General features: G+C 36.9%; 1 protein-coding gene across 4 annotated transcripts in view; it reads left to right on the top strand.

Moving 5' to 3' along the window:
- Positions 1–12,810, top strand: part of ARHGEF6 (Rac/Cdc42 guanine nucleotide exchange factor 6) — a 190,143-nt gene that overhangs the window by 68,263 nt on the left and 109,070 nt on the right. For all 4 annotated transcript variants that reach the window (XM_066356648.1, XM_066356647.1, XM_066356650.1 and 1 more), the window contains one exon: positions 4,701–4,771. In XM_066356648.1, coding sequence (XP_066212745.1) covers positions 4,701–4,771 — 71 coding nt within the window. The remainder of the gene's footprint in view (positions 1–4,700; positions 4,772–12,810) is intronic.

The following is a 12,810-nucleotide window of genomic DNA, read 5'->3' as shown; positions in this document are numbered from 1 at the left end:
AAGAAGAGCTAAAACTTACAGCACTTTGCTGAATAAGCGTGGTGATATGGGTAACTAGACTTATTGAGGCTGTCACTTCGTAAGTGATATAAATTTCTAATCACTATTTGTACACCTGAAACTTATATAATATTGTATGTCAAACATAATTGAAAAATATATCTAAAAAAATAGAGTGGTGAGAACAGACACCCTTGCTTTGTTCCTGATTTTAGGAGGGAAATCATTTAGCATTTGGTCTTTCATCATTATGTAAGATACTAGCTCTAAGTTTTCATAGATGTTCTTTATTGAGTTGCAGAACTTGCTCTTTATTCTTATTTTTTTAGAAGTTTTTTCCCCTTGAATGGGTGTCTAATTTTGTCATGTGAAATTATTATGTGCCCTTTCTGTTTAGACTATTATTGTGGGTTATTGTGTAGATTCATTTTTGAATATTTAACCGACTTTTATCCCTGGTATAAATTACATAGTATATAATTCTTTTAAAATATTCCTGAACTACATTTGTTAATACTTTGTCAAGGTATTCATAAAAAATGTTGGTCTGCAGCTTTTTTTGGTGTGTGCTGTCTGGTTTTGGTGTCTGTGTAAGAGTGATTTTAAAAAAAATGTTAGAAAATGATCTCTCCTTTTTGATTTTCTATAAGAGATTGTGAAGAATTTATATTGCCTCCTTCTTAAACATTTGATAGAATTCTCCAGTGAAATCATATGGACCTGGAGATTTCTTTATCCAGAGTTTTAAATTTATTAAGTAAGAAGCACGAATTCATAGAAAGGCAATGGTTAGTAGGAGAGCTTTAATGGTAAAATGAATTGTTAGAGTTCTGGCATTAGAGGATTGTGATATGCTCCTAGGAAAAGGGTTGGGGTAAAAATATTCATCATGATAATATTAGGTATTATGCCAGGAGAAAATGGACCTTCTGTATATTCAATATTAAATCCGGAGACTAATTCAGATTCTCCTTCTGTTAGGTCAAATGGTGCTCGGTTTGTTTCTGCTAGGGTTGAGATGTATCATATTATTGCTAGTGGTCATGCTGGAATAATTAGGCATAGGTACTCCTGGGTTGTAACTAGGGTGGACAGAGTAAAGAGCCATTTATTAGTAATACTGACAGGAGGATAATGGCTCATAGGGCCCCAATAGTGCTTATTTTATATTTGAGGTCCATCCAGACCATAGGAGTACATATAAGGCTATGCTAGATATGGCTAGTATGAACAAGACTCCCAGGTTTATATTAATTAGGGGATAGGCTATGGGAAGGGGAATCTACATAATTAGGGCTAAAATAGGGGCAATGATGAATATTGAGATGGATAATGTGAGAGGCCATAAAGGTTCTTTAATAAAAAAAAAATTGACTGCCTCCGTAGAGGCTGATGATGTTGGGACCTTTCTATAATTGCATGTAGCAATTTATAAGTTCAATTTTCTTTATAGTTGTAAGGCTATTCAAATATTTTCATATTGGTGAGTTGTGGTAGTTTTTTATTTTCCTGAGGAATTCATTCACTTCACATCTAATCATCAAATTTATGTATGTAGAGTTTTTCATAGCATTCTTTTATTCATAATGTCTCTAGGGGCCATAGTGATATTTTATTTCAATCCTGATATTGGCAATTTGTGTGTTCTTATTTTTTTTCTGTCAGTCTTTCTAGAGGGTTAACAATTTTATTGAGCTTGTCAAAGTGCCAGTTCTTTTTACATCATGTTCATCCATTCAGTAATCTCTATGGCAGCCACTTCTTTCAAGTCATGATTTTCAGGTCCAAATTTACATAGTTAACATTTTGTTTCAATTATAATGACCCATTTCTATCGCCTTTCCTTGCCTCTTCAATGTCTTGGCAGGCTCTACATTACTGTTCAGCCTTCTCATTGGCCTTGTTTTTGAATGGTGACCACACCTTGCTGGTATCTCTAGAAAGTTTTATTTTTATCAAGACTTGTTTACATCATAATTTCACAAAACAACTGAATTCTAAGTATATTGCTCACAAAAATTGGGGGATATTTCAAAATGAATACGAAGCTATAAAATATCCCCTAAGTTTTGTGAGCAGTATAGAACTATTTATTATAGCTACATTGTAGAAAAAAATGCTTAATACAAAACTAAAAGAATCTGGTAATGGTCAATTTTGAATATATCTGAGTGCAAAACCACAGTGTCCTGGAAAAAACGCCAGGTTTGACAATATAATACTTGGATTTAAGCTCTGGTTCTGCCACTTATAACCTCAAGCAATAGGTAAAGTGATTCTACATTTCTTAGGTTTACCCAGTAAAGCCTTGTGAAGCCACCAGGTGAATCCAGGCAGATCTTCAAATAAAATAAACCTTCTCCAAACTGGCCATACCCCTCTTGTTATCACTGGGAAGTGACAAAATTGGCCTTGCTGATTTTTTGCTTTGTTTCCACTTTGCCCTGCCCTGCCTGGCACAGCTGGATAATTCTCTGTCACAAGGACAGTCCTGCTATGAGCATTGCCATTTCTATAACTGTGCTGGAATTTTTCTCAACTAGAAAACCCCCTGCTGTCTTTTATGCCTGCCTGAATTCTAGCCATCTTCCAGGGCCAGATTATCTATCCCTTGCCCAGTAAGGTATTTTCTGACCATCCCAGGTCAAACTGATGGTCCCTCTGAACTCCAGTAGGAACTACTACCCATTGATTGAGACATCCAGTAGCTTTATCTCTGGATACCTTATTGGTTAGAAGTACAGGCCCTTGTCAAGACACACCTGGGCTTCAGTGTTGGCTTTGCTATTTCCCAGATTCATACTATTATGCAGCTGACAGCACCTTTCTCAACCTTAGTAGCCTTCTCTGCAAAATGAGAAGATCATTTCTGCCTAACATGGTTATTGTAAAGGTCAAATAAAATGTCTTAAAAGCTATTATGTGCCAAATAAACACAAGGCATATTTCAAATAATAATAATTTTAGAAATCAAAGTTAAATGGAAAATTATTCACAAAATAATGTTGCAATAAGAGAATGATAAAACTATAGGTAAAGTAAAAAAGATTTGTATATGTGTGTCCACAAACACATATAAAAGGAATGGGAAGACACACTTCAACATGTTACTTTGAATAATGGTTAGCTTTGGGTGATGGGCTAATTGTTATTTAAAATTTTTTTCTATATATTGCATTTTTTAGGTGGACATGTAATAGACCAAAAACTAGAAAATACTGTTTTTTAAAGAGAAAAATTAAGGTTCATTGTTATATAATTTGGTTATTTCTACTCTTCCATACATCAGAAAGAGGTTAAAACAGTGTATAGTATAGCAAGATAAAAATGAAATGTAGGCCCTGGCCGGTTGGCTCAGTGGTAGAGCGTCGGCCTGGCGTGCAGAAGTCCCGGGTTCGATTCCCGGCCAGGGCACACAGGAGAAGTGCCCATCTGCTTCTCCACCCCTCCCCCTCTCCTTCCTCTCTGTCTCTCTCTTCCCCTCCCGCAGCTGAGGCTCCACTGGAGCAAAGATGGCCCGGGCGCTGGGGATGGCTCCTCGGCCTCTGCCCCAGGCACTAGAGTGGCTCTGGTCACAACAGAGCGACGCCCCGGAGGGGCAGAGCATCGCCCCCTGGTGGGCAGAGTGTCGCCCCCTGGTGGGCGTGCCGGGTGGATCCCGGTCGGGTGCATGCGGAAGTCTGTCTGACTGTCTCTCCCCATTTCCGGCTTCAGAAAAATACAGAAAAAAAAAAAGAAAAAAAGAAATGTAAAACAAAATGAGACCTGGCGTGTGGTGACGCAGTGGATAATGGGTGGACCTGGAATGCTGAGGTCGCTGGTTCAAAGGCCTGGACTTGTCCGGTCAAGGCACATGTGGGAGTTGATGCTTCCTGCTCCTCCCCCCTTCTTTCTCTCTATCTATCTATCATCTATCTATCTATCATCTATCATCTATCTCTCCCTCCCATCTTTAAAATGAATAAATAAAAAAGATTGAAAAAAAATAAAAAATGTAAGAAGACTTTAAAAAAATGAAGCAAAGGAGAAAATGAGAGTAAGAAAGATAGTATGTAGTGACGCTGTTAAACACTTATCATCAGTGTCTTGTATTTTTATTAACTGGTTCTTTTTTTAAAGAAAGAATGTACTAGACTCTGTTAGTCATGAGTTTAATAGGTAAAATTAACTTTGTAAAAGAAAGATGGAATTTCACAGCATAATGTATTAATATTAAAATGATGTGTAAAAGAGAGAGGAGTTTTCTGCTAGTTTTCAGTGTATTAAATATTCTGATAATTTTGTTTTTGGCATAGTAGATAGCCCCAAGAAATGATGATTGCTGTTATTTATATTCTATTTTCATTGTAAGTTGCAAGTTACAAATATGTATTTAGTTAACATTGACTTTGCTTATCTGTTTTGAATAAGTTGAATGGAACAAGCTCAATATATGAGTGAAGTTCTTGTCTCAGTCCTGTCCTTGAGCAGCTAGACCTTAAGTCCTTGGCTTATCCTCTCTCTCAAGAATTGAGGGGCCTGGAAAAAAGATATAATTTTGACCACGTATACTTTGGCAAAATTATAGTTTCTTGTTTAGGAATGTACATTTCTGTTGATATTTCCATTTGACAATATTTATAGTACATTAGGTGACCTATGTTATGAAATATTCATCTTAGACTTGTATGATATTAATATAATCAATTTTTTTTTCACAGAGAGACCTCTCTCCCCCAAGGCTGTCAAAGGATTTGAAACTACTCCACTTACCAAGAATTATTATTGCATTGTGAGTGATCAGATGATGAACAAAATTGTTCTTGACTATAAGAAAAATTTTTACTTGTCGAATCACTGATGTATTGAGGTGAAAAAAAAATGGAAGGCTGCATACAATTACTTTACCTGGGTTTAATTCCAGCTGCATTGCAATAGAGCTTGTCTACTTTTAGGCCTCTTACATATGTCTAGAAGTTTTACATTCACTGTACTGAGCAATTTAAGTGTAGCACAGAGATTTAGAGCAAGGGCTATTAAATTGTAGTGAAAGAGAAATGGCAGACAGGATGGGGAAATCCAGCCGTTAGATAGCCAATTTTGTCACAGTTTTGCCATAAATAGCCTTACCAGATATTTATTTTAAAAAATGTATTTATTGATTTTCAGAGAGAAGAATGAGGGAGAGAGAGAGAAAGAGAGAGAGAGAGAGAGAGAGAGAGAGAGAGAGAGAGAGAGAGAAGGAGTACGAGGCATCAACTCATAGTTGCTTCTTGTATGTGCCTTGACTGGGGAAGTCCAGGGTTTGAACAATGACCTCAGCATTCTAGGTCGATGCTTTATTCATAGTGCCACCACAGGCCAGACTTTACTGAATATTAGAAGTTGAATTCTCAAATTACTCTTAGGCATTACGTTTTCAGTGATTACATACTGTGATTTTATTTTAGAATCAATCAATTCATTATGATATCCTCTGAAAAATTATCAACCTTACTCTTGAGGAGGGCTCATAAGGAAGGCTGCCCTTTGGCAAGAGGTAAAAATTAAATGGCTCTGGCTTGAGCACACACATGTTAAAACATATTAACTATAAATAGAGTGTGTGTAATACTCAAAAGAAGTTTCTGTTTGAAAAATAAATAATATCCTCTCCCTTAATCTGTTTTCTGCTTTCCTTCATGTCTACTTTCCTGACTTGGCCCAGTCACTAAAATAAGGTCCAGTCATGATAACCTCTGAGTTTCCTTGACTGGTAGCTACATCATTCCCCCCCTCCCCCGACTTCATCTGCCCCTCTAAAATACAATTTCACTTTTCACCTAATGTTCTATGTATGTTTGTACTGAGTGGTCCTTTCATTTTGTGCATGGATGAACAGTTTCAAAACATCTCTATTCATTTGGTTTAAAGAAATAAATTTCATTCATCAGTGAATTTGCTCCATAATGATAACATCAGCAGCAGCGGGTCTGAAAAGTCACGAAAGTTCTTCATAGCATTGGGACAACTTTGTCACTATTTTTTGTGTTACCTTTTATTTTTATTTTTTAAGTGAAAGAAAGGGTGATAGTGAGGCAGACTCCCACATGCACCCCAACCAGGATTGACCTGGCAACCTCATCAGGGGCCAATGTTTCAGTACTGAGCTATTTTTAGTGGCTGAGACTGATGTGTTGTAACAGAGATATCTTCAGCATCCAGGGCCATGCTCAAACTAATAGAGCCACTGACTGCAGGATGGGAAGAGGGAGAGAAGGAGCAGGGCAGGGAGGTGGGAAGCACATGGTCACTTTTCCTGTGTGCCCTGACCAGGAATTGAACCCAGGACATACATATGCCTGGCCGATGCTCTATCCACTGAGCAACCAGACAGGGCCTCCTTTTACCTTTTTGAGGTTAAAATATATTACCCAACAGAACTAGGTTCTATTATCCCTGACCACTTCTTTTAGTTTCCAGGTGACTCACAATGATTTAAGTTTTAAGAAAATGACACATTCAAGTTGTGGGTGAAAATGTTACCAAAGCTTCTCCTTGTAGATCTGGACCATACCATCCATTGTTATGGTTTAGAGCTCTCTCTGATTCTGCTGATTCTACCAATTTAAAATATTATTTGGATTATCCAAGACAGATTAACCTCTGTGATTCTTATGGACCTTAAGTTAGTCCTGTATATAATTATACTATATACGATCTTTGTTTGTATCATCCACCTCTTATTGGAGTTCATGTACATTATTTCTAGTTCTTTGCTAATATAAACAATACAGCAGTAAACATCTTATATGTGTAACTTGTCAAAGTATAAAAGATTAGTAGGACAGCCTGACCAGTGGTGGCACAGTGGATAAAGCGTCAACCTGGGATGCTGAGGTCCCATGTTCAAAGTCTCTGAGCACGGGGCCTGAGCATGGGGTTGCAGGCTTGAGTATGGAATCATCAACGTGATCTCATGGTCCTTGGAATGAGCAAAGGGTCACTGACTCAGCTGAACCCTCCCTCCCCGGTCAAGTAACATATGAGACATATGAGAAGCAAGCATTGAACAACTAAAGTATCACAACTAGAAATTGATGCTTCTCATCTCTCTCCCCTCCTGTCTGTCTCCTTCTCTCATGCTAAAGAAAAAGCAAACAAACAAACAAACAAAAAACAAAAAGAAAAACCATTCATAGATTTGTAGGGTAAATTCTTAGAAGTTAAATTGTTGGGTCTAAAGATATGTATATAATATATATATACATATATTTAATTTTGGTAGATTTTGCCTCAAACCTCAAGCTTAATAAAGAAAATAAATGTTTTGGGGGAGCTCATAATGTCCTGTGAAGAAGCTACAGAGCTTTCTTGTAAATATTCCTGAATTATTGAGACTGGTTAGATATATTTTTATAACTAGACAGGGATGTGAAGTGATTTGGGTTGGTTGATGGTGTTTTTTATTCATATTTTTTTTGCTTTGAGTATTTAGGCAATTTTTAGAGGCATTTAATTCAAAAGATGTTCTAAGTATTCTGATCATTCTCCCAATGTGTTGATTGGCTTAGATAAATAAAAAAAATTCTAGCCCACCCACACTATCTGGAGACATGGAAAATGAAGTTTACCCACATGCAAGTTGTCCCTATATGATCTTACATTAATTCTTCTTCCCTCTAGGAGTCATTAGTTGTAGACAATTTATTTTGCTAGTTTTATAAAAGCACTAGTGAAGAATTTTACTCTAATTTTAAAAACAGAAAAAACATTTTCTTCTGATTACATAAGATTATAAAAAAAACTGCTTTTTAAAATAAGATAATACAAGAAAGGTATAAAGAAAAAAATAAATATCAGTTGTAATACCATCACTATAGATAGTCACTATTAACACGTTGGTGACTCTCATGCCAAAATTTTTTTTGAGGTAAGAGAAGTGTGTGTGTACATATATATAGCCTGTGATATATATGTGGATATGGATATATACTTATATTTATATATTAAAAAATAAAAATAGGAACTACGTATTTTTTTAAATTATTTCTTCTTCATGGAGATTTTTCTATTCTCACACCCTGGCAAGACTTCTCTGACCAGACATGTTCTTATATTTTTTCATTCAGTGAGTAATTGAAGGTCCAAATGCTCCCTTTTCTTTGGTCTTGTATATTAGTCATGGGATCTATAGAGAAACAAAACAATAAGATATATAAAAAGAGATTTACTCTAAGGAATTGGCTCACATGATTATGAAGACTGAGAAGTCCCACAATCTGTCATCTGCAAGTTGGAGACCCAGGACAGATTGTGGTATAGTTTAGTCCTGGTCCAAAGGCCTGAAAAATAGCAGAACCAATGGTGTAAGTTCCTTTCTAAGAGCAGAAGACTGATGTTCCAAATGAAGCAGGCAGAGAGAATAAATTCTTCCTTCTTCCACCTTTTTGTTCTGTTCTGACTCTCCACAGTTTGGATGATGCACCACCAACTTGCTTTATTCAGTCTACAGATTCATCTCACCTGGAAATGCCCTCACAGACACACCCAGAAATAATTATTGATCTGGGTACCTTTTGAACCAGTCAAGTTGAGACATAAAATAAACCACCACATCCTATAAACTTGGGCAGGATAAAGAACTCTTGGAATTTACAAGTCTACAGACCAGACATTTCTCCCAGTTTTTCAAATTTCCAAGGGATTGATTATCTGTTGATTTAAGACATTGGTGCAATTCTAGTGGCATATCAGTTTTGAAATGTCAAGAAGTTCTTTAGTGTCAGGAAAGAGGCTTTAGACACCCATCTCAGAGCAGCCTCTGCCATGAGGAATGTTGAATGTGTCTCCTGGTATGTTGTTTTGAATGAGAGTTCAGCTTTTGCTGCCCCTGGTCTTGGTTCCTTCATTGTGCTCAAACTTCAAGGTCATTTGTTAAATTTCTTTCACCATTGAAAAAAAGCATATTTTTCTATTAATTATTTTTCTAGTAATAGTCTTCTCCTCAGTATCTTTTTTTGCCCATTGTAACTTGATGTTATGTGTCAGGAAGGATTTTTTTTAAAAGAACAACATCAAAAGAAAATGGTAACTATGTGAGGTGATGGATACGTTAACTAGCTTGATTGTAATCAGTTTACAATGCATATATATATCAAAACATCAAGCTGTATACCTTAAATATACACAATTTTATTTGCCAGTTTTATCTCAACAAAACTGAAAAAGTGAGGAACAGAAAAATCAATCTATGTATATAGTTTAGTTGTCAGGCTTAATTTGTATGAAGCACTTGGTTCTTGGCATCAATATTCTCTTTGGGAAGACAGTAGAGACATGATAACATAAGCCACATGGCAGAGAATGATATCAATTTATAGTGTCCTAAAATGAGTTTCTCCAAATGAGGTTGGAGATCCTTCACATCAGAACTGCCCCCAGCCAAGAGTTTGTTCAAACTGTAGAACTCTGGGCCCCACACCACACTTGCTACATTAGAATTTCTGGCCATAAGTCCCAGGAAAAGGCATTTTTTAACAACATCTCAGCCCATTGGTTTCTTTATTCTTTCTTTCTTTTTTGACAGAGAGAGGGACAGAGAGAGGGACAGATAGGGACAGACAGACAGGAAAGAGATTAGAAACATCAATTCTTTGTTGCGGCATCTTGGTTGTTCATTAATTGCTTTCTTTTATGTGCCTTGATGAGGGACTATAGCAGAGTGAATGACTCCTTGCTCAAGCCAATGAACTTGGGCTCAAGCCAGCGACCATGTCTATAATCCTATGCTCAAGCCAGCAAACCCGCGCTCAAGCTGTAAGAGCCTGAGCTCAAGCCAGTGACCTCGGGGTTTCAAACCTGGGTCCTCTGTGCCCCAGTCGAACACTCTATCCACTGCACCACCACCTTGGTCAGACCTTCAGCTCCTTTCTCACCCTTACCTCACCAGTTGATTCTGATACTAACTGAACTAAAATTTGGGAACCAATAAAAGTTGAATGGAAAAGGTTGATTCCAGGTGTGTCAGGACTTAGATAAGCAGAGAAGAGCTGAAAGAAAATTCAGGCAAGGGGGACTGTATGAGCAGATTCACTCAAGCAGGAATATACAGGCCTGCAATCCATCCCTGCTGGTGACAGTATGGACTGCACTCTATTCTTCCCCCATCCAAATGCCTCTCTGGAGGTGGAATTCTTGACTCATTGCAACTAGAGTAGCAGATTGCTGTCCTTTGTGCTGCTACAAATAGGTCAGGCTCACAGAGTAATATTCAGCTTTGTGGATGAGCACCTGTCTGCAGATACTTCCCTACATCCAAATAGAAAAATATAATCAGTAAGGGCTGATATTATTTATTTTTTTCTAACTTTCTTCTACTTTTTTGTAACTTGTGGCAGATGCCTAAGGGACAGCATCCATATGTGATTGGAAAGGTGGGAAGAAGTCTGTGGTGTGCTAAATCACTCAAAAATCCCAGGAAACATCCTGTTAAGCTTGTTCTTGCCACCCACATTCTGCTTACCCCTATTTTTTCTCTTACTCATTTATCTACCCACTTGCTCCTACCACACATTTTCTTTACCTTTTTAGTGTTTAATAGGCCCCTTTTTAAAAGAATATATTTTTAGAGGAGTTTTAAGTTCATAGCAAAATTAAGTGTGAACTACAGATTTCTCATATGCCCCTTGCCCACACACATACACAGCTTCTTTATTATCAGTATCTCCCACCAGAGTGGTGCACTTTTTACAAATGAAAACTCTACATTGACATATCATTATCACCCAGAGTTCCTAGTTTACATTAGGGTTCACTCTTGGTGTTGCACATTCTATGGGTTTGGACAAAGGTATTATGACATATATCCACCATTATATTGTCATACAGAGTATTTTTACTGCCTCTGTGCATCTACCTTTTAAATACACCAGCCTAAACTACCTGACATATCTATTTATTCCTCGTCCATATTCCCTATTCTTTTTTACCTACCCATTTCCTGTCTTACTCTTCCATATATCTCTTCCATCTGGGGAATGGAGGGAGATAGAGGAGAGATAACAGTATTCTGCAGAGTTTATTTGTCAGTAATAGGAGATAGTGCTTTTTTTTGTTTTATTTTCTATTTTATTTTATTTATTATTATTTATTTATTATTATTATTATTTATTTATTTTGCGAAAGCCAAGGATCTGGAGTTGTGAAGTCAATCACTGTACTTGAATGTAAACAGATGGCTCTACTGGAATATAAGTCAAATATAACATACATACAGTATATTATATATTGCCTCTTTCAGTCCCTTAGGACTTTACTAACATTAACTCATTTTTACAGGCATCATCATAGTTATCTCAGAAATCCTATAATATGATGTTTTTGCTTTGATTTAAGGTTTCCTGGGGCCATTAGTGTCTTCCTTTATCATCAAATACATCTCTATTTTCAGCCTTTGTTTATGCATGTTAGCCCCATAAAATAATTTCTTTATTCTTATATGACAATTTTCCTTTGGAAAACAGTTATAAAAATGAACTCATTCTAAAGACTTTCTAGGAAATATAGGAAAAATATTCTACTGGAAAATTAATGGCCTAGGATGGAGGTACAAAAGGCATTCACTTATTTTTCTATAGCTTTTCACCATTTGTTTTATTCTGAATATAGTCAAAGGTTAACTGAACAAAAGGATACTCAGTGTCCTTGTGAAGACAGAGTCAGGGAAGCAAAGGCAATAGTCTGGATGCAGTCTATTTTAGTAAATTTGAATGGATTTCATCTCAATCAAATTGTACTGCTCCGAAGTTGCTTTGCTTGCCAAACTCCTTGACTTCTGACTCAGCCCTGAGGCCTTCCGTTTGGAAGCACATAGCCTTCTCTGTTTGCTTCTTCTTTTTTTTTTTTTATCATTTTACAGTAGATGCCCTGTGGCCCAAAAAATAAAGAACCAGTCTCAGAGGTTCATCAGTTGGTCTTTTGCGATTGAGCAAAGCAATAAAAAAGTGAATTTGGGAAGAACCCAAAACATTCACCCTAATGAGCATGTCTACTTATCAAACCACAGCATGGACAGTATTATTTAATACATTACTATTCAAAAACATTTTGTTTTATTTAATGAAAGACTCGTTAATCATCCTTATCAATTTAGTTTTGTAAAGTCAGTATTTAGCTACCCTCAAAGCTGGCAACAATATGAATTTAATATACCTTTTTTGTTTAACTCTCCAGAATTCACTCAAAGACACAGAAAGTGTCTCCTTGCTTATGTCACTTTTGCCTTCTGTGTGTTCCAGCCCAGTAGATCCAACAAAGATGGAACTCCTCAAAAGTGAATAAAGTCACTGAAACAGTACAGTTGACACCTATCTTGCAAAATTTAGTGATTTCCTTTTACAGAAACCCCAGCTAGTACACGTGAAACTAATACAAAATAATATTAAATGTCAACAGTAATTGAAAAATAAAATTAAAATAAATAAAAGAGTTCCAGATGATAACACTTTACAAGAAGTTAATATAATAAAGCTGTTTCAAGGGAGAGAGATGAGAAATATCTCCTATAGTTGTGGCACTTCAGTTGTTCATTGAGTGCTTCTCATACATGCCTTAATGGGGTTGGGGGGGCTCCAGCTGAGTCAGTGACCCCTTGTTCAATCCAGAGACTTTGGGCTCAAGCCAGTGACCTTAGGCTTCAAGCCAGTGACCTTTGGACTCAAGTCAGCAATCTTGGGCTTCAAACCGGTGACCTTTGGTTTAAGCCAATGACCATGGGATCATGTCTATGATCCCATGCTCAGGCTGGCAACCCCATGCTTAAGCTGGTTAGCCTGCATTCAAGGCGGATGT

This window comes from Saccopteryx leptura, chromosome X, assembly GCF_036850995.1.
Source record: "Saccopteryx leptura isolate mSacLep1 chromosome X, mSacLep1_pri_phased_curated, whole genome shotgun sequence".
Taxonomy (NCBI): domain Eukaryota; kingdom Metazoa; phylum Chordata; class Mammalia; order Chiroptera; family Emballonuridae; genus Saccopteryx; species Saccopteryx leptura.
This window is presented reverse-complemented; position numbering and strand designations above follow the sequence as displayed.